Consider the following 24,221-nt stretch of genomic DNA (forward strand, 5'->3'; position numbering starts at 1 on the left):
GCACGGGCCAGGCAGGCTGGCACAGAGATGGGTAGAGAGGCCTCCAGAGCCATCGCGTCGGGATCCATCTCTGCCCACCCGAGTCAGGGCTGTGGGCGGCTGTGGCCAAAGGGGCTGCTCCCCTCTCCCACCACCTGTCAGCTGGAGGTCACAGCAGGGCAGCCAGTGGGGGGGGGCTGGACCAGGGTCCCCTAACAGTGGCTGAGGAAGGAGAGCGGGCTGACCTCTGGGAAGCTGGACAACTTTCTCACTTCACCTGTGTGGGCCAGAAGGGGTTCTCATCCCTGCCATCGGGACAGGGGATAGCGCTAGGTCCCACGCCAGCCGGGGACAGCGCTAGGTCCCACGCCACCTGGAGGACAGCGCTAGGTCCCACGCCAGCCGGGGACAGCACTAGGTCCCACGCCAGCCGGGGACAGCGCTAGGTCCCACGCCAGCCGGGGACAGCGCTAGGTCCCACGCCAGCCGGGGACAGCGCTAGGTCCCACGCCAGCCGGGGACAGCGCTAGGTCCCACGCCAGCCAGGGACAGCGCTAGGTCCCACGCCAGCCGGGGACAGCGCTAGGTCCCACGCCAGCCGGGGACAGCGCTACTGGCTCCCCGCTCCCCAGCTAGCTTCCCTCGTGGCCTGATCACTGCCCACTGCTCACTGCCTTTTTTCTTCTTCTTTTTTTAAATGGATATTAGGTGATGACATAAATTTCACACACTTCACAGTATCCCACTGGTCACTAGTTACTCTCCTTTCCTGGGATTAAGAGAAGGTCATATCCAGCAGATAGAGACGATGGGTTAAGGCCAGATTCCACCTCGTCCCACAGAACATGCATGCCTGTCTGTCCTGCCATCTGGTCATCCTAAGGCCCAGGCAGGCGTGAGGGGGCAGGCAGGGCACATGAGACCCGGTCTGGGGCTAGCGTCCTGCAGCCCCGAGGATGGGCGGTGTGGGGAGGGGACACACTGTGGTCAGGCTGGCTTGCAGCCAGCAGAGACGCCCATGGGCTAGAGTTTTAGGCTGGGGCTTTGTGACCAGAGCTTGGCATGCTTCTCAATGCTAGGGAGGCAGGGGCCAGCTCCTGCCCCCTGGACCCAAGCAGAGCTGGCAGTGAGCTCCGCCTTAGTGGCCAGATGAGCAGCATGTGGGTCCCATCAGAAGCTAGACAGGAGGCCTGCGAGGTCTGGATGCCCATGGAGAGGCCCCCCGAGCACAGGCTGATCCCACACTCTCCCACTTGTCCCTGGCAAGGGCCTCCTCCACGTGTGCAGTGTTTGGGCTCTGCCTGTATGTGCACGGCCCTCCTTCCTGCCCATTTGGGAGATTTTCACTCTAGCTGAAAATTGGGCTACATGCCCACCGGAAGTACTTAAACAGAAATGTCTGCCTCCAGGCCCCTAGGGGTGGGGGGATCCCAGGAAGGCCCAGCTGGCGGACAGAGCCCGAGGAGAGGCCGTGGGTGAAAAGCAGAGACAGAGCCATGGCAGCCCAGCGGGCCCTGACGCGGGCACACGGAGAAGCGGGCACACGCGCGTGCGCACACGCACACACGCACACGCACGCACGCCGGGCAGCTGGAGGCGGGAGGGACTGACCTTGGTGATGGCTCTGGAGGAGGCTCCTTCCTGCAAGAAGACAAGAGGAGGGCGGTCACCACGCAGACGGCCCTGGGGCTGGTGGCCAAGGCCGCAGACCCCAGAGCCGCGGCCCCACCCGACCCACGCTCCACAGTGGAGCTGCCTGTGCGGGGTGCAGGGAGGAGCTGCCTGTCCCGGGCAGCGCGGGCGGGGCCGGAGCCCTGCCTCGAGGAGCCCTGCCTCGAGGAGCCCTGCCTCGAGGAGCCCTGCCTCGAGGAGCCCTGGCCTCGAGGAGCCCTGCCTCGAGGAGCCCTGCCTCGAGGAGCCCTGGCCTCGAGGAGCCCTCGGGCCTCGAGGAGCCCTGGCCTCGAGGAGCCCTGGCCTCGAGGAGCCCTGGCCTCGAGGAGCCCTGGCCTCGAGGAGCCCTGCCTCGACCCCCTCCCATGCAGCTGTGCTGGACACACGTCTCCACAGAAGGCCTGCCCGTCTCACGGAAAGGCTTGCTGAAGAGCACGCCGGAATTCGTGGAGTTTCTCTCCTCTGTATCATGGAGGGTGGACCAGCCAACCCTCCACTGCTGTCTGTTCCTCCCACCTCATTCTGCTAGTGAGGTTATTTTGGCCATTGCTTGTCTTATTTAGGGTTGACTATTTCTACTGTAATCATTATGAAAGTGATAAAAGATTGGTACCGGACCATACTTGGCTAAGCCACAAAAAAACAGGGAGTGATCTTGTTCAGGCCCCGGGGACGGTGGCTCCCTGGTCAGTCTCAGACCCTGGGGACGGTGGCTCCCTGGTCAGTCTCAGACTCTGGGGACGGTGGCTCCCTGGGTCTCCTGTGATACTCTGGTGCACTTTCAAGTACTGTGTGCAACAGGACCGAGTCACTGCGTCAGTACAGCAAATGACAGCAGAGGAAAGAGATATGGGCAGACTCCCTGCTTGGCCTAGAGCTCCAAGAATGAACCTAAGCCACCGGGCTCCATTTATTGCTTCAGGAGCAATGTGTCTCAGGGGGCCAGGCACACGTGAAGGCCACGCCTGTGCTCGGCTGTCCTGGTCTGGTCCCACAGCCGTCTGGCCAGCTGGCTGGGTGTCCAGAGCAGCCAGAGCAGCAAAGATGCTCACCGTGGCCCCATCTACCCCAGTGCGGTTCTGCAATCACCACAAACTTGGAAGATTTAACCTAAGAGGAATTTACTCTTTCTCTGTTCCAGAGGCCAGAAATCCGAATGGTCAAGGCCATTCTCCAGTTCACCAGGGAAAGTCCACCTGCCTCTCCAGCTCTGGGGGCTCCAGTCCCCTGTCCCTAGGGGACTCTCCTTTGCTGCCTGTGTCCTCAGAGAGACAGCGCAGTGTAGCTGTAGCTGGGACAGCCAGGATGCCCTCACCTCCACAAAAGCCCTTTTCCAAATAGGGTTGCATTCAAGGCTCCGTGTCAAAGGCTTGCTCCATAGACAAGTTCGTGGGCCACGCCGGGAGGCGGGGCCAGGTTGAGGAAGTGGATCCCTGTGGGTGTGGCTTGGGTGGGCAGGTCTTGCCACTGGCCGCCTCCAGTCTCTCCCTGCTTCCTGGCTGCCAGTAGATAATCAGCTTTCCTCTACCATGACGCTCTGCCTCACCACAGCCTAAAAGCAACGGAGCCCAGCTGACCAGGGACTGCAGCCTCTTAAACCGGCCAGCAACTGAACTGCCGTAACAAAACCCACAGTTGGCAGCTTAAACCAAGAATGTTACTCTCTTAGAGTCCTGAAAGCGGGGGGCCACAGGCCGAACTCCTTCCCCAGAGGAGGAAGGATCCCTCTTTGCGTTTTCCCAGTCGCATGGCTCTAGGTGTCTGTCCCTGGCATCTCCACCGAGACGTCTGCAAAGTGCCCTCTCACTGGGACGCCGTCACTTGACCCAGGGCCCCACGGGAAGTCCAGTGTGAAGCAGATGTGACGATCACGCTCAGTTCCAGGGTGCAATGTCCAGACTCTGCTGAAGGCAGCCTGCTCTGGCCGCTCCCCACGCCCATCTGCATGGGAGCCCAGGGAGGACCGCTGGTCTGTGGCCACAGCGTCTGCCCCAGCTGGGGTCACTACCAGCAGGGCCTCCTCTATCCATCAGCCCTGCACTCTGGAGACAGAAGTCTCCTCCCCGTCAGCAACAATGGATAGAGAACCATGCAAAGACCAGCGGCCAGTCCCATCCCAGGGCTCCCTGCCCTCTGGGGACAGTACCAAGGCTCTGCTGCTCACCGCAGGGACGTGGGCCCCTCATAAAGCCTGAGCTCTGATCCGCCCCAAAGCTCCAACCCCATCCTGGAACCACCGTGCTGACCTGAAGGTGAGGCCAGATTTGCTCTTGAGGTTTCTCAGCAGCTCCAGCTGGTTGAGGGGTGGGATAAGTCTGGGGCAAAAGAAGGAGAGGCAGGTCAGCCTCACACTGGAGGAGGGGGGAAATGTCAGGGGCCTGGGCCCCAGCCACGCCTCCCCACGAGGCCCCCAGGGCCTGGGGCCTGGGCTCAGACTCTGGCTCTGCCAGCTCCAGGGCGGCTCAACTCTGCTGCTCCGGAGGCTGAGGCCTTGGGCAGGGCCAGCATGCACAGCAGAATCCAGGCTGTCACCAGATCCTAGACCTCCAGGCTGTGGAAGAGGGCATCCCCTCCCCTGCCCTCCCCTCCTGAACATCCCCTCCCCTCCTCCTGAACATCCCCACCCCTCCTCTCTCCTCCTGAACATCCCCTCCCCTCCCCTCCTGAACATCCCCTCCCCTCCTCCTGAACATCCCCTCCCCTCCCCTCCTCCTGAACATCCCCTCCCCTCCTCTCTCCTCCTGAACATCCCCTCCCCTCCCCTCCTCCTGAACATCCCCTCCCCTCCTCTCTCCTCCTGAACATCCCCTCCTGAACATCACCTCCCCTCCTCCTGAACATCCCCTCCCCTCTCTCCTCCTGAACATCCCCTCCCCTCTCTCCTCCTGAACATCCTCTCCCCTCCCCTCCTAAACATCCCCTCCCCTCCCCTCCTAAACATCCCCTCCCCTCCCCTCCCCCCCTCCTGAACATCCCCTCCCCTCCCCCCCTCCTGAACATCCTCTCCCCTCCCCTCCTGAACATCCCCTCCCCTCCTCTCTCCACCTCCTGAACATCCCCTCCCCTCCCTCCCTCCTGAACATCCCCTCCCCTCCCCTCCCCTCCTCCTGAACATCCCCTCCCCTCCCCTCTCCACCTCCTGAACATCCCCTTCCCTCCCCACCCCAACATGGTCTGCCCCAGGCCCCCTCACTCCCACAGCCCCCCTTGCCACTACAGCCTGCCCCCGGCCCCCCTTACCCCCACGGCCTGCCCCCGGCCCCCCCCCCGCCATTACAGCCTCCATCAACTTTCCCTTCTTGTTTGGGGGGACAGCTGGAGGGTGGTGGACACCAAGTCCTAGCTGTCCCTCTCGTGACTCAGGCCCTACCCTGCTTTGTGAAGCCTCATGCGCTCTACTTGGCCCCCACCCGGACCCCAGCTGATTCAATCCAGGGCGGGGTGCGGGCCCCAGCCAGTTCTTCTCCGTCTCCATGCTGCCCGCCCTCCGGTGCAGGGCGCCCTGGCCTTCCGGGCCTGGGGTCCTGGGGAGCAGCCGGCCCCTCCCATCACCTGCTGCTTCAGCCAGCTCCTCTGGAACCTTCACCCAGACCCCCCTCAGCCAGGTCCAGCAGGCAGACCTCCAGAGGCCTTCCCATCCCTCACTCGAAGCCATGGCCCCAGTGCCTCTAAAACAAGAGGACCCTGAGCCCCCTGCCTCACCCATCTCCAGCCTCCCCCGTCTCCAGCCTCACCCATCTCCAGCCTCCCCCGTCTCCAGCCTCACCCCTCTCCAGCCTCTCCCCATCTCCAGCCTCTCCCCATCTCCAGCCTCACCCATCTCCAGCCTCTTCCCAGCTTCAGCCTCACCTCATCCGCAGCCTCACCCCATCTCCAGCCTCACCCATCTCCAGCCTCACCCCATCTCCAGCCTCACCCCCATCTCCAGCCTCACCCCCATCTCCAGCCTCACCCATCTCCAGCCTCACCCCATCTCCAGCCTCACCCCCATCTCCAGCCTCACCCCTCTCCAGCCTCTCCCCATCTCCAGCCTCACCCATCTCCAGCCTCACCCCCCATCTCCAGCCTCACCCCCCATCTCCAGCCTCACCCCCATCTCCAGCCTCACCCATCTCCAGCCTCACCCCATCTCCAGCCTCACCCCCATCTCCAGCCTCTCCCCATCTCTAGCCTCACCCCATCCGCAGCCTCACCCATCTCCAGCCTCACCTCCCATCTCCAGCCTCACCCCATCTCCAGCCTCAACCCATCTCCAGCCTCACCCCCATCTCCAGCCTCACCCCTCTCCAGCCTCTCCCCATCTCCAGCCTCACCCATCTCCAGCCTCTTCCCAGCTCCAGCCTCACCCCATCCGCAGCCTCACCCCATCTCCAGCCTCACCCATCTCCAGCCTCTTCCCAGCTTCAGCCTCACCCCTGCTCTTCCACCTGGGAAGGCCAACACACCCTCAGGGCCACAGCCAGCGCCACCCACAGCCCTGCAGTGGGGGTCCGCCGCATGGAGCCCAGGGTGTCTGGTGTCCTCCAGAGAAGGCAGCACAGACCGCAGGCGTGGCAGCCCTGGTCCCCCACTTGTGGAAGCCCAGCGGAGCCTGGCCCCGGGAGGGCTCCGCGGATGGCAGCAGAGAGAGGGCCCGTGCACTCTGCCCGCCTCTTCCTCCTCCCTCCCTCGCGCTCCTTCCCCAGCCCCCACGGTCCCAGACCAGCACTGACAGCACAGGCGCTCCTGCTATGGTGCAACAAAGCCCGGAGGCCAGCCAAGCCCTGGCAGCTGGCCCCCAGCCCATCCCGCCACTCCCCAACCCCCTCCTCACCCGCCCTCCCCACTGCCCTCCTCAGCCCGGAGCAAGACCCTAGGAACACCTCCCGCACGGGTCCCATGCACACAGGCCCAGGCTAGACTCAGCTCTGTCCAGACAGGACACATGCCACAGACGACACTCGGGGCAGGCCGTGTGCAGCCTGCCAGCACAGCAGCCACAGTGGCGAGGGTGCAGCGTGCCAATGGGGAGGTGGCAGGGAGCACCCAGGGCGGAGCACAGCCCGGCCCGGGGACGCAGCCAGCTGCAGGGACCGCGCTGGCCATGAGGCGGGGGCCGGGGACGCAGCCAGCTGCAGGGACCGCGCTGGCCGTGAGGCGGGGGCCGGGGACGCAGCCAGCTGCAGGGACCGCGCTGGCCGTGAGGCGGGGCCCGGGGACGCAGCCAGCTGCAGGGACCGCGCTGGCCGTGAGGCGGGGCCCGGGGACGCAGCCAGCTGCAGGGACCGCGCTGGCCGTGAGGCGGGGGCCCGGGGACGCAGCCAGCTGCAGGGACCGCGCTGGCCGTGAGGCGGGGCCCGGGGACGCAGCCAGCTGCAGGGACCGCGCTGGCCGTGAGGCGGGGCCCGGGGACGCAGCCAGCTGCAGGGACCGCGCTGGCCGTGAGGCGGGGAGGGACAGCCGCACTGCCTGTGCCGGGGACCTCTGATTTCTTTCTCCAGCTTGCCTGGCGAAGATGGGCAAAAGAAGCCCCCGCGTCTAGGAGGGCCTGTGAGGGCGCAGTGCCAACCCCACCCACAGGGAGCGGAGAGCCGTGGGACCTGGGAGGAAGACACTGCAGCTTGGCCTCCACCGTGGGGGGTCCAGGGAGGCACAGAACCCCAGGCCTGACCCACAGCTGCCCTTCGCCATCCTGGAGACGGCCGGAAGGGAGCCTCCTGCACTGGCCAGGGCTGACTGGGACGGGGCCGCCACTCCCTGAGCAGCTCAGCAGCCCCACCGAGCCAAGGGCTCCGCTTCCAATCTCCACGCCCTGGCCACCTGGGTGGGCACTCTAGAACAGGGAGGAAGGGCCACGCGAGCAGGCACATTACCCAGGACGGGGCGTGAAGCTGCTCTCGCTGCCCCTGAGGCCTGGATGGCTTCTAAGGCAACAGGCTGGGGGACGCAAGCCCGGAGAGAGACTCCAGAGGCAGGCCATCCAAGCAGGGCCTTCGTGAGGGCGGCCATGCTGGTCGGGGAATTCTCACCCAGGATCTTACTCCTGCCCTGGACGCAGGTCCCCCAGGACACGGCAAGCCCCGCAGCCAACAAACTGCTCCGTCGTTTGTGTGGCCAGGGGTTGGAAAGGAGGCAGGGTGAGGAGGCTTCAGCTCTAAGACAAGGCGGAAGCAGGCCAAGGAAAGCAGACAGACTGAGGACAGGGATCCGCAACAGGAAAGCAGAGCAGAGCAAGGGAGGGGAGCTCACACTGGGTCAGGGAGAGAAAGTGGGTTCATGGGCCCAGGCAGGGGGCGCAGGGTGCCCAGCATGAGGACCACAGGGTTGGTGCTTTGGAGCTGGTAGACCATGAGACTCCCAAGGCCTAGCCCTCCCAGCCCCACGGAAACAAGAACCACGCGCGCACGCGCGCGCACGCACACGCACGCACACACACATGGCTTTAGTCCCATGCATGTCCTACCTGGAGGCCCCGTAGGTTTGAGTTTGCGAGCTTTCAAGTGTTTTCACACACACACACACACAAAGAGAGAAGAACCAAAATGGTTTAAAGAACGGGATAAGAAAAATGAAAATGAAAGAGAAAATAGTCAAGGGAAGTGGGGGAAACAAAGAACAAAGAAAATTAGCACAAGGCTCCATCCTGGGCTGCAGCCTGGCTGGGGGCACGGCGCTGGGCTCCCTGGTGTGGGAGTGGACTAAGGGACAGCCAGGCACGGCGCTGGGCACACTGGTGTGGGAGTGTCCTGAGGGCCAGCAGGGCCAGGCACGGCGCTGGGGGGCAGTCTGCCCTCTGGTGGACGGGGAGGAAGCTTGGCCGTCTCAGCCTCTCGCTCACCTAGTGCAGGGACAGCCGTCAGGAGGTAGCCACCCAGAGGGGCTCTGTGCCCAGCACTCAGGCCTCAGTACCTAGTCTAAGCATAGTCCAGCATTCGCGGCTCGGTGAGCGCTGCCTCCTTTGCCCCGCTGGCCCACAGGGCCCATGGAGGCTGCCCTCCATGCCTAAGGAGGCTTTCTTCTTGCTGGTGTCCCAGGCTCTGTCCTAGAGTCCCTGAGGATCCCCAGACAGTGGCTGATCCTCGCTGGACAGTGGAGTTCTGGCCCTGGCTGACCCTTGCTGGACAGTGGGGTCCTGGTTCTGGCTGACCCTCTCTGGACAGTGGAGTTCTGGCCCTGGCTGACCCTTGCTGGACAAGGGGGTTCCTGGCCCTGGGCTGACCCTCTCTGGACAGTGGGGTTCTGGCCCTGGCTGACCCTCTCTGGACAGTGGGGTTCTGGTCCTGGGCTGACCCTCTCTGGACAGTGGGGTTCTGGTCCTGGGCTAACCCTCTCTGGACAGTGGGGTTCTGGTCCTGGGCTGACCCTCTCTGGACAGTGGGGTTCTGGTCCTGGGCTGACCCTCTCTGGACAGTGGAGTTCTGGCCCTGGCTGACCCTCTCTGGACAGTGGGGTTCTGGCCCTGGCTGACCCTCTCTGGACAGTGGGGTTCTGGCCCTGGCTGACCCTCTCTGGACAGTGGGGTTCTGGTCCTGGGCTGACCCTCTCTGGACAGTGGAGTTCTGGCCCTGGCTGACCCTCTCTGGACAGTGGGGTTCTGGCCCTGGCTGACCCTCTCTGGACAGTGGGGTTCTGGCCCTGGCTGACCCTTGCTGGACAGAGGGGTTCCTGGCCCTGGGATGACCCTCACTGGACAGAGAGGTTCCTGGCCCTGGCTGACCCTCTCTGCACAGCGGGGTTCTGGCCCTGGCTGACTGTCTCTGGACAGTGGAGTTCTGGCCCTGGCTGATCTTCACTGTGGCTAGCCTCACCCCTGGGCAGCCCCAGCCCCTGCTGAGGACAGGGCCTTCGGCCTCACACTGTGGGATACCTGCTCCTGCAGGGCACAGTGCCAGAAGGATCTAGTGCCCAGACCTAGGGCCCTCTGGGAGAGGCCTGCCTCCTGTCCCTCACAACACACACAGCAAAGGACAAGAAATGGGGGCGAGAAGCAAAAGCCACGTACTACAAATCAAAGAACAAAACCAATACTGTGAAAGAAACCACACTGAATACTTGTTTGAAAAAGACATACATTTTAACAAAAAAAATCAATCAACATAACAAAATGGAGTTTCACATCGAATTAAACAGTTGACAAAATTAAAAAGCAAAGCATGGGTGCCGGCGCGGGAGGTGGTACCTGTACATGGGGACGGTGACCGTGCGTTCGTAGTACTGCCACGTGGAGTGCAGGTCTGTGCGAGACAGGTTGGTGGCGTAGAACCTCCAGGCAGACTGCGGGGGGAGACAGGGCGGTCAGCATGGCTCAGCTGGACAAGGACCACCCCTCTCCGAGCCCTCACCCTACCCGTCAGGCAGCGGAGGCTCTAGGAAGCCTCAGTTTACCCTTAGAAGAACAAAGTACCACCAACACTGGTGTGAAGAGAGGGTCTCAGGGCTTGGGCCCGGCTCACAGTGGAGAGCATTCCCCACCTGACATTTGAGAGGCCTGAGCCCTCTCTAATCCTAGAGGCACACGGGGCAGGGAGGGGTGGGGCAGGGCAGGCGGTCCTGACCAGACAGGCCCGGAGCCTGACACTTAGCTGGTCTGGGCTTCTGTTGTCTACACACCACCTAAAACCATCATCGCAGCCATCACTGCAACCTGCGGGCTCGCAGGACCCCTGGGGCTGCCCCATGGGTCTGTCCTTCCTTGGGAATCGGAACCAGGTCACAGGCCCTCAGAAAACAGCTGGTTCCTATAACTGAAACTTCAGCACCCAGCCTTGCAGAAAGCTCAGCTCCTATCTGCTTCTCTCCCGCAGAGACTGCACCCCTACCTGCCCATCAGAGCCAGGCTAGAGATGCCCTTGATGCTCTGGGAACAGCCCCGGTGCCCAGCCTCAGTGGCACAGCTGGTCTCTAGACCTGCAGGCCTCTGGGTCAGCTCAGAGAGGAGGTTCATGGTTGCTATGCGGGGTTTCTCATTCCCTGCTTAAACCTTTAGCCACAAGCACTTACAGTCTTTTTTTTTTTTTTCCATTCTCAATAGCAGGGTGCGATTGCAAGTAGTTCTGTTCTTCATTCTCTTTCACAACTAGCGAACAACCATTTGGTGTTTGACGGTGAAAGAGAAATGTAGGCACCCAAGGCCAAAACCACAAGCATGACAACTTTTAAAAGAAAGCTGGTCCTGGACAACCAGAGAGCCTGGAGACAACTCTCGGCTCAAGGGGCCTCTGCACCTTCCTGCCTCTGAGCTGGAGCTGGCTGTCTGCACTCCGGCAGGATGGGGCAGTGACCACAGCTCAAGCTTGGGGCCACAGCAAGATCTCAGGTGCTACTCACTACTGGAGCAAAGACACGAACCTCAAACCCCACAGCTGTACAACAGGTGTGGAAGGGATCCACCTCCCAGGGTGCTGGGAGGCAGCCTGGGTGGCTGAACACCTGCTGGGGACAGGGCCACTCAGCACCACCACCACCTGGGGCATCTGTACTTCTTCTGCACTGACCTGCCTGTCCGTGACTAGGCCTGGACAAGCTCCTGCAGGGGAACAGGGCCCCAGCCCCAGCCAGGAAGAAACCTGGGGACGCCAGCCTCAGGCCAGGGCCGCGGCAGGCCCTGCTTCTGGGCGGGGTGGTGCTGCACGGTCATTTGGGCCCTGTGGGGCCATGACTGACCTGGATGAGGCCGGCCGCTGGGTTCCGCCGCTTCTCGAAGTGCTTCTGCCGGTGCTGCTCCTGGACTTTCAGGGCAAAGCCAGACCCCAGAATGCCCTGCAAGTCGTGAGGTGAGGCCAGGTCTAGGGAGCTGCTGTGTCCCCGGCATGCTGGTCCATACAATCCGGCTGTGTAAGCACTGCCTCCCACCCCCAGTCCCTCAGCACCAGGGACCAGGCCTGGGGAACCCAAGGGAGGCTCAGGCCAGCAGGAAGCATGGCAGTACCCACAATGAACCCAAGAGGGAGCCCCCTTCCCTGCTCTGCCACACGGCACCCAGGCCAGCCGCCAGATGCTGCTGTGGCCCACGTCCGCAGGCTTCCTCTCCCTCCGAGCAGCCTTGGTCTCAGGGCCCTGACAGAACTTCATCTGCTGGAGAGGCCGCTGGACCAAGGGGCGCCGGGGAAGCAGGGCCGCCGGGCCACGTCTGGGTGGCACTCTCCACTGAGGGTCATGAACTCCGTCCCAGGCCCCCACATCAGCGGGGTGAACCACGGAGCGCGTGTGAAACCCCGTCTCCCCCCAAGGCAAGATGAGGCCCTGGGCTTACGGCAGGCAGAGCGAAGAAAGAGACGCCAATGAGGGTGAAGGTCGCCGCCAGGAGCCGCCCGTTCCAGGTCTGAGGGTACTTGTCCCCGTAGCCAATGGTCGTCAGGGTGATCTGAGGGGCAGAGGGTGCAGGTCATCGGATACCCCGAGCTCCAGCAGCACCTCTCGCGGACCCGTGGGGCCTGGGCTGCACAGCCACAGACCTGCCTGCCTCTCCTACAACACCCCGACTAGGGCGAAGCAAGCTCAGGGTCTGCGCTGGCCGCTCTGGAAGGGCAGCCCCCAAATTCTCTGCTCCCCATTTTCTCCAGGAACGAGTTTTCCCCCGGTGCAGAGCACAGAGGCATCTATGCCCTGTAGGTGGCTGGCCCGTGGCCCTGGACTGCTCTGGGGCGGGGAGGCGGGCATAGGAAGCCCTGAGCAAGCCTGGTCAGAGCAGAGGAAGTGCGTGAGGAACCTGACACAGTTACGGCCGGCTGGGGCCGGCTAGAGGCTGCAGAGGCCAGAAAAGAGAGCGGCCAGGCCCAGTCCAGTGGTGGCTGCCAGGAGGTGAGCGACTCCACGAGAAGGTGCGAGAAGGGAAGGCTGGCCTGTGTCCTGGTATTTGGGTACATAATTTCCTCAAGGAGGGGCCACCAAGCCTCCTTGGGTGATCACAGAACCCTGCCTGAGGGAAGAGAAGGCGGGGGACACGCTAGAGTCTCTGCCACCGCCTGACCATGGTCTCCTGGCTGTGAGCAGGAAGTGGGCCCGGGAGCTTCCCGTGAGACGGTCTCGGGTGGCTGGGGATGGGCGGGTGCAAGCCGGGGCTGTGCACTCCCGTGCAGGCCGGGCCCGGGCTCCCGCTGGCTTTCAGTGGTCACAGGAAGTGCCCTTGAGGTGAGCCTTTGCGCTGGCCTCACCCCTGGCAGCCCACTCCATCCTCCGTCAGACCTCACGATGATTAACGGTCACCACAAACACACGGCACGGTGGCCTCCTCCCTGGGGAAGCCACCCATCTGCTTCTCGGTGGCTCCAGCTACACAGCGCCTGGCTGGCCAACCGCCATAGCACCTGGGCCAGCACGTTCAGGGCTGGGATCGGGGACCGGAGTACCCGGCAAGGGCCACTCAGAGTGCCCAGCCCCCAAGTGGAGTCCAGAAGAGGCCACAGGAGCAGGCCGCTGGCACACAGGCGAGCGATGCACAGGGTACGGGCGGCTGTGGCACGGGGCAGCAGGGAGGCCACCGAGAAGGCTCTGCCACGACGGACCGGGTCAGCCTCAAAGGCTGAGCCCAGAGTGTGGTGCCCCTTCAAAGGCTGAGCCCAGAGTGTGGTGCCCCTTCCTTCTCTCTCTCTCCTCTCTCACTGTGGTGGGCAGGACGGGTGGGAGCCAGGAGCAGGCAAGCCGAGACCTGAGGACCAGGACTCCAGAAACCACCACAAGGCCAGGAGAGTCTGGCCCCTTGAGGCTCGACTCCCAGCTTCCTCTTCCCACTGTGCTCAGCCTCCACCTCCTGCACTTTCTCCTCCCCTACCCGGGTGAGCCAGAGGGGTCCACAGGCCTCAGTGACGGGTGAGAAGATGCCAGCGTCCACCCACAGCAGGACATGATAGTGACAGGCCAGCAGCAGGCATCTCCAGGAGACAAGAGCCCCACAGCAGAGCAGCAGGAGGCAGGGGGTGGCTCTGGGTGAGTGGAGGGCCACAGAGCAGGACTTACCAGGCCCCACCAGAGTGCGTCTGCATAGGTGTCAAAGTGGTCATTCTCCCCCTTCTCTGCCAGGTACACCAGAAACGAGGCTAGGATGAGGCAAAGGAAGCCGATGTACCAGGCAGTCACCAGCTCCTGAAAGGCAGACGGGTCACCCTCAGCCTGGCCCGAGCAGCGGACAGCCCAGGAGCCGTCCCCAGGCCCGCCTCTCCAGGACTTAGCAGGGTAGATTCTCATGCAGCCGGGGTGGACCCTCATGGGACTGGTGGGAGGGCTAAGCCAGCAGGATCGGGGGCGCCGCGAGGACTACGAGCAGCCACAGTCCTTCACCTGTGCACCTCACAGCCGGACACCAGCGGCCCGAATCTGTGCCACACGTGGCCTGTCAGACGGCACCGGGTAAGATGAGGCCCAGGGGCCTCGTTCTCAGCACCAGCGCCACAGAGGCAGAGGAGAGGGTCTGGGCCCCAGGGAGCCGCGCTAGCTGACAAGGGCCTCATGGGAAGATGACTGGGGGGCGGGGGCACCACGGGTTCCACGCACCTCACCCTAACAGAACCGGTCTCTGCCACTGGGGCGCCTGGGACCCCCTGAACTCAGGTCAGGTGGCCACAACCGCCCCACGTGTCACATGGCCCGCAGCCACTGTAAACCACAGCTTAGACAGTCACGAGGCACTCAAAACCAGGGAAGGGGACACAAGCACCCAGCAAGTGGCTCCGAGGACAGCTGCGCAAGCTAACCTTGCAAAAACACTTTCTGGGGGCAAGTGACAAAGATGGGTTGAGTTGTACAAAGAAGGAAGGGGCTCGTTTGTCTCTGATCAGCCTCCTGACTCCAGTCAACTCACTGGCTGTCTCCACGCCCCCTGGACTCCTGGAGAAAGCCCACAGTGGTGGGGAACTTGGATGGGTGGATGGTAGCCCCCAGGGCCTGGGGTGGGAGGACAGCAGCCCCCAGGGCCCGGGATGGGTGGATGGCAGCCCCCAGGGCCCGGGGTGGGTGGACGGCAGCCCCCAGGGCCCGGGGGGGGCGGATGGTAGCTCCCAGGACCTGGGATGGGTGGACGGCAGCCCCCAGGACCCGGGGTGGATCAACAGCAGCCCCCAGGACCCGGGGTGGATCAATGGCAGTCCCCAGGACCCGGATGGGTCGATGGCAGCCCCCAGGACCTGAGGTAGGTGGACGGCAGCCCCCAGGATCCGGGATGGATGGACAGCAGCCCCCAGGGCCTGGGATGGGTGGATGGCAGCCCCCAGAGCCTGGGATGGGCGGATGGCAGCCCCCAGGACCCGGGATGGGTGGATGGCAGCCCCCAGGACCCGGGATGGGTGGATGGCAGCCCCCAGGACCCGGGATGGGTGGACGACAGCCCCCAGGACCCGGGATGGGTGGACAGCAGCCCCCAGGACCCGGGATGGATGGACAGCAGCCCCCAGGGCCCGGGGTGGGCGGATGGCAGCCCCCAGGACCCGGGATGGGTGGACGGCAGCCCCCAGGACCCGGGATGGGTGGACGACAGCCCCCAGGACCCGGGATGGATGGACAGCAGCCCCCAGGGCCTGGGATGGGTGGACGGCAGCCCCCAGGACCCAGGATGGATGGACGGCAGCCCCCAGGACCCGGGATGGGTGGACGGCAGCCCCCAGGACCCGGGATGGGTGGACGGCAGCCCCCAGGACCCGGGATGGGTGGACGGCAGCCCCCAGGGCCCGGGGTGGGTGGATGGCAGCCCCCAGGACCCGGGATGGGTGGGCGGACGGCAGCCCCCAGGACCCGGGATGGGCGGATGGCAGCCCCCAGGGTTCGGATGCGTCCTCAGGGCTCTGGACCACGCACCTTACTGTGCGCATAGACCACTGAGCCCAGCAGCTTCCAGGTGCCCCCCCTCCGGTCCATGCGGATCATACGCAGGATCTGCAGGAAGCGCAGGCTCCGGAGTGCAGAGGTGGCGAAGACATTCCCCTGGGAGCCAGCAGCCAGCACAGCGATGGAGGCAATGAGCACCATGATGTCTGCAGAGAAGGGGCAGGGCTTGTGAGGGGAAGGCACCCCCCTGCCCTGCAGAAGGGGTGGGATGGCCAGAGTTCCAGCAAGAGGGACGGGCCCGCCTGGCCAGGCCCGCAGCATGCTGCCCTACTAGATGGTCGCCTGCCCATAGGGTCCAGGACCAGCTGCTCAGCACTTGGTCCCTCCAACAGCTAGGCCACATTTGCCAGGGGAGAGGTGAGGTGAAACTTCCAGAAGGAGCAGGGACTTTCCCTCTCTCCCAACCATGGTGGCCTACACAAAGGCCAGCTCCTGCCCCCGCCCAGCAGCCACCCCCCCCAGACTCACCAATCACACAGAAGGGCTTTCTGGCAAACTTGAGCCTCCCCCTCCAGCCTCGGTACCGGCAACAGCAGCCAGCCGCCCAGATCCTCACAAAGTACTCCACACCAAACACCACAATGGTCACGATTTCCTACGGGGGTAGGGGGTGGGGAGGGCACAGCTGAGGCCTAGTGGGGTTCCCGTGTGGGGTTCCCAGCCCAGGGACAGAGCCTCGGGCCACAGGGCCCCCAGCTCCAGCCAGTGGAGCAGCAGGGGCCAGGCCTTCCCTGCAGAGACAGCCCTGGAACCTGGCCAAGTCATGGCCTGAACCACCCACCTCCCTGAACCTCCCTCTCTTGTGGTTCAGCCTGGTCTGAGAGTGGGAGTCTGCTTGACCAACTGGGGGAGGACTTCTCATTTGGAGAAGTCTGTCCTTTCTAACCCTGGGCAGGGGAGGGCTGAGGGTGGGACCTCTGCAGGGGAGGGGAGGGGAGGGGAGGGGAGGGGAGGGGAGGGCTGAGGATGGGAACTCTGCAGGGGAGGGGAGGGGAGGGCTGAGGATGGGAACTCTGCAGGGGAGGGGAGGGGAGGGGAGGGCTGAGGGTGGGAACTCTGCAGGGGAGGGGAGGGGAGGGGAGGGCTGAGGGTGGGACCTCTACAGGGGAGGGGAGGGGAGGGGAGGGGAGGGCTGAGGGTGGGAACTCTGCAGGGGAGGGGAGGGGAGGGGAGGGCTGAGGGTGGGACCTCTACAGGGGAGGGGAGGGGAGGGGAGGGGAGGGCTGAGGGTGGGAACTCTGCAGGGGAGGGGAGGGGAGGGGAGGGCTGAGGGTGGGACCTCTACAGGGGAGGGGAGGGGAGGGGAGGGCTGAGGGTGGGACCTCTACAGGGGAGGGGAGGGGAGGGGAGGGGAGGGCTGAGGGTGGGAACTCTGCAGGGGAGGGGAGGGGAGGGGAGGGCTGAGGGTGGGACCTCTACAGGGGAGGGGAGGGGAGGGGAGGGCTGAGGATGGGAACTCTGCAGGGGAGGGGAGGGGAGGGCTGAGGGTGGGAACTCTGCAGGGGAGGGGAGGGAGGGCTGAGGGTGGGAACTCTACAGGGGAGGGGAGGGGAGGGGAGGGGAGGGCTGAGGGTGGGACCTCTACAGGGGAGGGGAGGGGAGGGGAGGGGAGGGCTGAGGGTGGGAACTCTGCAGGGGAGGGGAGGGGAGGGCTGAGGGTGGGACCTCTACAGGGGAGGGGAGGGAAGGGGAGGGCTGAGGGTGGGACCTCTACAGGGGAGGGGAGGGGAGGGGAGGGCTGAGGGTGGGACCTCTACAGGGGAGGGGAGGGGAGGGGAGGGGAGGGCTGAGGGTGGGAACTCTGCAGGGGAGGGGAGGGGAGGGCTGAGGGTGGGAACTCTGCAGGGGAGGGGAGGGGAGGGGAGGGGAGGGCTGAGGGTGGGAACTCTGCAGGGGAGGGGAGGGAGGGCTGAGGGTGGGAACTCTGCAGGGGAGGGGAGGGGAGGGGAGGGGAGGGCTGAGGGTGGGAACTCTACAGGGGAGGGGAGGGGAGGGCTGAGGGTGGGACCTCTACAGGGGAGGGGAGGGGAGGGGAGGGCTGAGGGTGGGACCTCTACAGGGGAGGGGAGGGGAGGGCTGAGGGTGGGACCTCTGCAGGGGAGGGGAGGGGAGGGGAGGGGAGGGCTGAGGATGGGAACTCTGCAGGGGAGGGGAGGGGAGGGCTGAGGGTGGGACCTCTACAGGGGAGGGGAGGGGAGGGGAGGGCTGAGGGTGGGAACTCTGCAGGGGAGGGGAGGGGAGGGCTGAGGGTGGGAACTCTGCAGGGGAGGGGAGGGAGGGCTGAGGGTGGGACCTCTGCAGGGGAGGGGAGGGGAGGGGAGGGCTGAGGGTGGGACCTCTACAGGGGAGGGGAGGGGAGGGGAGGGGAGGGCTGAGGGTGGGAACTCTGCAGGGGAGGGGAGGGAGGGCTGAGGGTGGGACCTCTGCAGGGGAGGGGAGGGGAGGGGAGGGCTGAGGGTGGGACCTCTACAGGGGAGGGGAGGGAAGGGGAGGGCTGAGGGTGGGACCTCTACAGGGGAGGGGAGGGGAGGGGAGGGGAGGGCTGAGGGTGGGAACTCTGCAGGGGAGGGGAGGGGAGGGCTGAGGGTGGGAACTCTGCAGGGGAGGGGAGGGGAGGGCTGAGGGTGGGAACTCTACAGGGGAGGGGAGGGAAGGGGAGGGCTGAGGGTGGGACCTCTGCAGGGGAGGGGAGGGGAGGGGAGGGCTGAGGGTGGGACCTCTGCAGGGGAGGGGAGGGGAGGGGAGGGCTGAGGGTGGGACCTCTACAGGGGAGGGGAGGGAAGGGGAGGGCTGAGGGTGGGACCTCTACAGGGGAGGGGAGGGGAGGGGAGGGGAGGGCTGAGGGTGGGAACTCTGCAGGGGAGGGGAGGGGAGGGCTGAGGGTGGGAACTCTGCAGGGGAGGGGAGGGAGGGCTGAGGGTGGGAACTCTGCAGGGGAGGGGAGGGGAGGGGAGGGGAGGGCTGAGGATGGGAACTCTGCAGGGGAGGGGAGGGGAGGGCTGAGGGTGGGACCTCTACAGGGGAGGGGAGGGGAGGGGAGGGCTGAGGGTGGGAACTCTGCAGGGGAGGGGAGGGGAGGGCTGAGGGTGGGAACTCTGCAGGGGAGGGGAGGGAGGGCTGAGGGTGGGACCTCTGCAGGGGAGGGGAGGGGAGGGGAGGGCTGAGGGTGGGACCTCTGCAGGGGAGGGGAGGGGAGGGGAGGGGAGGGCTGAGGATGGGAACTCTGCAGGGGAGGGGAGGGGAGGGCTGAGGGTGGGACCTCTACAGGGGAGGGGAGGGGAGGGGAGGGCTGAGGGTGGGAACTCTGCAGGGGAGGGGAGGGGAGGGCTGAGGGTGGGAACTCTGCAGGGGAGGGGAGGGAGGGCTGAGGGTGGGACCTCTGCAGGGGAGGGGAGGGGAGGGGAGGGCTGAGGGTGGGACCTCTGCAGGGGAGGGGAGGGAGGGCTGAGGGTGGGACCTCTGCAGGGGAGGGGAGGGGAGGGGAGGGCTGAGGGTGGGACCTCTACAGGGGAGGGGAGGGAGGGCTGAGGGTGGGACCTCTGCAGGGGAGGGGAGGGGAGGGGAGGGCTGAGGGTGGGAACTCTGCAGGGGAGGGGAGGGGAGGGCTGAGGGTGGGAACTCTGCAGGGGAGGGGAGGGGAGGGCTGAGGGTGGGACCTCTACAGGGGAGGGGAGGGGAGGGGAGGGCTGAGGGTGGGAACTCTGCAGGGGAGGGGAGGGGAGGGCTGAGGGTGGGAACTCTGCAGGGGAGGGGAGGGAGGGCTGAGGGTGGGACCTCTGCAGGGGAGGGGAGGGGAGGGGAGGGCTGAGGGTGGGACCTCTGCAGGGGAGGGGAGGGAGGGCTGAGGGTGGGACCTCTGCAGGGGAGGGGAGGGGAGGGGAGGGGAGGGCTGAGGATGGGAACTCTGCAGGGGAGGGGAGGGGAGGGGAGGGCTGAGGGTGGGAACTCTGCAGGGGAGGGGAGGGGAGGGCTGAGGGTGGGAACTCTGCAGGGGAGGGGAGGGGAGGGCTGAGGGTGGGAACTCTGCAGGGGAGGGGAGGGAGGGCTGAGGGTGGGAACTCTGCAGGGGAGGGGAGGGGAGGGCTGAGGGTGGGACCTCTACAGGGGAGGGGAGGGGAGGGGAGGGCTGAGGGTGGGACCTCTGCAGGGGAGGGGAGGGGAGGGCTGAGGGTGGGACCTCTACAGGGGAGGGGAGGGGAGGGCTGAGGGTGGGACCTCTACAGGGGAGGGGAGGGGAGGGGAGGGCTAAGGGTGGGACCTCTACAGGGGAGGGGAGGGAGGGCTGAGGGTGGGACCTCTGCAGGGGAGGGGAGGGAGGGCTGAGGATGGGAACTCTGCAGGGGAGGGGAGGAGGGGGCGGGACCTCTGCAGGGGTGGAGTGAGCAGCTGTTGGGTGATTGCAGGGACCCGGCTCCGGCTCAGCTCTCTGGTAGCCCAGGCCGGGGGCAGGTGATGGAGTGTCTGGTGGGAATCCGTCTCCTTGGAGCCCCTCCCCACCCGGTTACCAATGACAACACAGAATCAATCATGGTGCTGTCACGGTGCCTACTCCTGCCCTGTCTGGGGGCGGGGGAGGGCATGGCTGCGCCCACGTCTGCCGGGGAGCGCCCCATGGCTCCAGGGCGAGCAGAGGAACAGCACAGTGGACTGGGGTCGCGGGGCTGTCAGACCCTGTGATGTCACTGGGGGACAGACCACGAGGTCCCGGAAGCCACCCACAGCACCGGGTAGAACAGCATCACCCATGTGAGGAGACCGAGGAGACCAGTGCCAGCCAACAGGGGTCCCCTGCCCTCCCCGTCTCTCCTCCCCTCCCGGTCTCCCCTCCCCTCCCGGTCTCCCCTCCCCTCTCCTGCTTTCCCCTCCCTCCCCCGGCCCCCCTCCCCTCCTCCGTGTGGGCTCACCAGGATGTACAGGGCACCCTCTGAGCTCTTCTCATACTCCTTGATGGTGGAAAACACTGAGAGAACAAGGCAGGAGAAGACCAGGAGGAACCTGGAAGACACAGGAGACAGATGGGCCACATCAGCCATGCAGCAGCTCCAGACACAGGCCTGGTCCTGCGCTCGAGCCAGCAGGGTCCGAGGGCCAGCGTGGGCCAAGTCCACAGAACCCCACGGAGGGTCTGGGACCAACACCTCCCGTCGCTGCCCCTCTGGAGCCCCGCCAGCCCATGCTGGGGAAGTCCTCCAAACTCTCCAGGGAAACAGGCTGGTGGGAAGATGAGGAAAGCAGAGGGCGGGCACAGAACACCCTTCCTCGGGGGAGGGAGCCCTGCCCCTCCCCCGCTGTGGGCATACCCACCCCTGACATCACCTGTTTTGTGGTCCCCAACCTGTCCGCCATCCTCTCCAGCAGAGAGGCAGGGAGGCCCACGGCCAATGCCCGGCATTTGGGCCTGGTGACCGGTGGACTCCCTCTGCCTTTGTTCTCTTGAGGAAAGGCCCATGTGGAGCATGAACCCTCCACACAAGTCATGGAGGCCCTGGCTTCACTTCACCCCCAGAGCCGACTCCATGTCCTGGGAGAAGACTCAGACCTGCACAACAACGGCACATAGCACGCAGGGACCCAGGGCCAGGCCTCCTGACTGCAATGCCCGGCTTTCCTCCAGAAGGCCCATTCTCCACATTCCCAGGCTGGAAGTGGGCCCCCAGGCCGGAAGTGGGCCCCCAGGCCGGAAGTGGATCCCCAGGGATGGAAGTGGCCCCCCAGGCCGGAAGTGGGCCCCCAAGGATGGAAGTGGGCCCCCAGGCTGGAAGTGAGTCCCCAGGGATGGAAGTGGGCCCCCAGGCCGGAAGTGGGTCCCCAGGCCGGAAGTGAGTCCCCAGGCCGGAAGTGGGTCCCCAGGCTGGAAGTGAGTCCCCAGGGATGGAAGTGGGCCCCCAGGGATGGAAGTGGGCCCCCAGGCCGGAAGTGGGCCCCCAAGGATGGAAGTGGGCCCCCAGGCTGGAAGTGAGTCCCCAGGGATGGAAGTGGGTCCCCAGGGATGGAAGTGGGCCCCCAGGGATGGAAGTGGGTCCCCAGGCTGGAAGCAGCCCCCAGGTCGGAAGTGGGTCCCCAGGCTGGAAGCGGCCCCCAGACTGGAAGTGAGCCCCCAGGCTGGAAGTGAGCCCCCAGGCCGGAAGCGGGTCCCCAGGCCAGAAGTGGGTCCCCAGGCCGGAAGCGGGTTCCCAGGCCAGAAGCGGGTCCCCAGGCCAGAAATGGGTTCCCAGGCCGGAAGTGAGCCCCCAGGCCGGAAGCAGCCCCCAGGCCGGAAGTGGGTCCCCAGGCCGGAAGCGGGTTCCCAGGCCGGAAGCAGGTCCCCAGGCCAGAAGTGGGTTCCCAGGCTGGAAGTGGGCCCCCAGGCTGGAAGTGGGTCCCCAGGCCGGAAGCGGCCCCCAGGCCGGAAGCAGCCCCCAGGCCAGAAGTGGGTCCCCAGGCCGGAAGCGGGTCCCCAGGCCGGAAGTGGGTCCCCAGGCCGGAAGCAGCCCCCAGGCCGGAAGTGGGTCCCCAGGCCGGAAGCAGCCCCCAGGCCTCGCTGTGCGCTCGGGCAGAGCACCGGCGGCCCCGGCGGCACTGGGCGCGTGTCTGGCCCACACGGGCAGCGCCTCCACCAGGCCACTTGATCTCACCTCACTCACAGGCGCGCGCCAACCTCTGTCCCTCTCCCCCTCCTCCCGTCCAGAAGGGACAGCCCACTGTGGCTGGACCTCTGCCTCCATCCCCCACCCTCTGACCCCCAGAAGGCCACCTGCCTTACTCAGAGCGGCTGACTGAGGTATGCATCGAACCCAGCGGCACTGAACATGTGCTGGTTACCGGGGCACCGGTGCTGCCACAGAAACTGACGGTCCAGGCCCATCCCGGGGGGGGGGGGGGACCGAGGCCTCAGACAGGGCCACTCAAGAGGCACAGTGCCTGAGCACACTGGAAAAGACGATGGCAGGTACTCCTGGTGAGGGCCGGTGCCCACACTGGCCTCAGAAGCACCTGCCCAGCACCCTAGCCACCTGTCTGCGTCCGTGCTGGGCCGTGGGGACAGGAGACTCCACACAGTACGGGAGGGACACCAGGACCCACAGGCCACTCACCATCAGGGGACAGGCCTATGCGGAAACACAGAGCAGACGCTCACACAGTGGACAGAAGCTGGACGGGATCCTGGGCACTGAGGACAAGCTACGGTCAGAGACAGCACCCCAGCCCCACTGGCTAGAAATCAAGACCACACATCTTCCCCAAGGAAGCCTGAGCCCTGCAGGGCTGGCCGTCAGTCCAGCCTGAGTCCTGCCATCTCCGTGGCGCGCGGAGCCAACCACCAGCACAGGAACTCACAGCTCCAGCTGTGCCAAGGCCCCGGCAAGGCCGGTGCCAATACCCTGAGCCACACGGTCCCCTGAAGCCCTTCCCTGAGGTCGCCTCCAGCCAGGTAGACCAGCCAAGACCTGGTTGGCAGGGCACTGTCCCTCATTTGTGACCCCTGCTAAATCCTAAAGACATCTCCTGATGTCCAGGCCCTCCAGGCTGCTCAGCTCCTGACAGACACAAGCAGTGGCAACAGAGGCTGCCGGCACAGACAGAACACACGAGAAGCCACAGCCATATTTCAAAACAGCAATTAATTTCCTTTGCTCATTAGCCAATTTATTCAATTATTGGAGTCATAAAAAAAAGAAACAGGAAAAAAGAAAAGGAAAATCACGTGAACATTTCATGCATCTCGTGAGCCTCCTACTGGTGATTCCATCTCCCTGATGGGATCTTTTACCAGCTCAGTGGGAAGGAACAGGAGGGAGGACAGGGGATCTGGAAGGAACAGGAGGGAGGACAGGAGATCTGGAAGGAACAGGAGGGAGGACAGGGGATCTGGAAGGAGCAGGAGGGAGGACAGGGGATCTGGAAGGAGCAGGAGGGAGGACAGGAGATCTGGAAGGAACAGGAGGGAGGACAGGGGATCTGGAAGGAACAGGAGGAAGGACAGGGGGATCTGGGAACAGGAGGGAGGACAGGGGATGTGGAAGGAGCAGGAGGGAGGACAGGGGATCTAGGAACAGGAGGGAGGACGGGAGGTGTAGGCGCCAGTCAGGACTTTTGGAGTCGGGCAGCAGGGCAGAGGGAGGCTCAGGAGGGCTGTGGGCCCAGGACCAGCCCAACCCAGCAGAGCAAGGCCCCTGCAGCTGCCCCACAGAGGTGTTTCCTAGGCCAACCGTGGAGAGCAAGGAGGAGCGGTCCTGGCATCGTGAGGAGCGTGGGCAGAAGCCCCGCGGTCTGAAGAGCAGGTGTGTGTGCGATCAGAAGGCCGGGGGCAGACCTGCAGACTCGGCACACTGCAGAGCATTCTTCCAAGATAAAACTGTAGGGCCGGGGCTGGGAAGGTGGCTCAGTGGTAGAGCGCTTGACTTGCATGCGTGAGGCCCCAGGTTCGATTCCTCAGCACCACATAAGCAAAAAGAAAAAAGCCGGAAGTGGCGCTGTGGCTCAGCGCCCAGGCCCAGAGTTCAAGCCCAATGACTGGACCCAAAAAAACAAAACAAAACAAAAAAATGTAGGGCCAACGGCTGAACAAATGCAGCAGCGGCACTCATTAGACACTATGTGGAAGATGAACTTTATACCTTGTAGGCGTGGTTGGGAGGGAAAATCTGGGAGAGAGCAAAGGGGTGACACTGCCAAGACAGGAAACTTATCCCTTTGTATGTCACCTTTATAATAACAATTAAAAATAAAATCATTTTTAAAAGGCGTAAGCCCAAGGTGCCAAGTGATCTGATCCTCTTGGGTCTGTTCCTAAGGGG

At 64.8% G+C, this 24,221-nt stretch overlaps 1 protein-coding gene across 8 annotated transcripts in view; it reads right to left on the reverse strand.

Annotated features, from left to right (window-relative positions):
• Positions 1–24,221, reverse strand: part of LOC138841566 (potassium voltage-gated channel subfamily KQT member 2-like) — a 61,869-nt gene that overhangs the window by 20,667 nt on the left and 16,981 nt on the right. For 4 of the 8 annotated variants that reach the window (XM_070042309.1, XM_070042308.1, XM_070042305.1 and 1 more), the window contains exons 2-11: positions 20,349–20,439; positions 15,913–16,039; positions 15,415–15,590; positions 13,585–13,710; positions 11,882–11,992; positions 11,293–11,388; positions 9,809–9,903; positions 8,093–8,122; positions 3,897–3,965; positions 1,591–1,620 (exon numbers count right to left, since the gene is read on the reverse strand). In XM_070042309.1, the coding sequence (XP_069898410.1) occupies positions 1,591–1,620; positions 3,897–3,965; positions 8,093–8,122; positions 9,809–9,903; positions 11,293–11,388; positions 11,882–11,992; positions 13,585–13,710; positions 15,415–15,590; positions 15,913–16,039; positions 20,349–20,439 (951 nt within the window). The remainder of the gene's footprint in view (positions 1–1,590; positions 1,621–3,896; positions 3,966–8,092; positions 8,123–9,808; positions 9,904–11,292; positions 11,389–11,881; positions 11,993–13,584; positions 13,711–15,414; positions 15,591–15,912; positions 16,040–20,348; positions 20,440–24,221) is intronic. The other 4 variants (XM_070042311.1, XM_070042310.1, XM_070042312.1 and 1 more) reach the window with 1 other exon arrangement.

The sequence above is a fragment of the Dipodomys merriami genome, unplaced genomic scaffold (assembly GCF_024711535.1).
Source record: "Dipodomys merriami isolate MVZ:Mamm:240054 unplaced genomic scaffold, mDipMer1.0.p SCAF_322, whole genome shotgun sequence".
Taxonomy (NCBI): Eukaryota; Metazoa; Chordata; class Mammalia; order Rodentia; family Heteromyidae; genus Dipodomys; species Dipodomys merriami.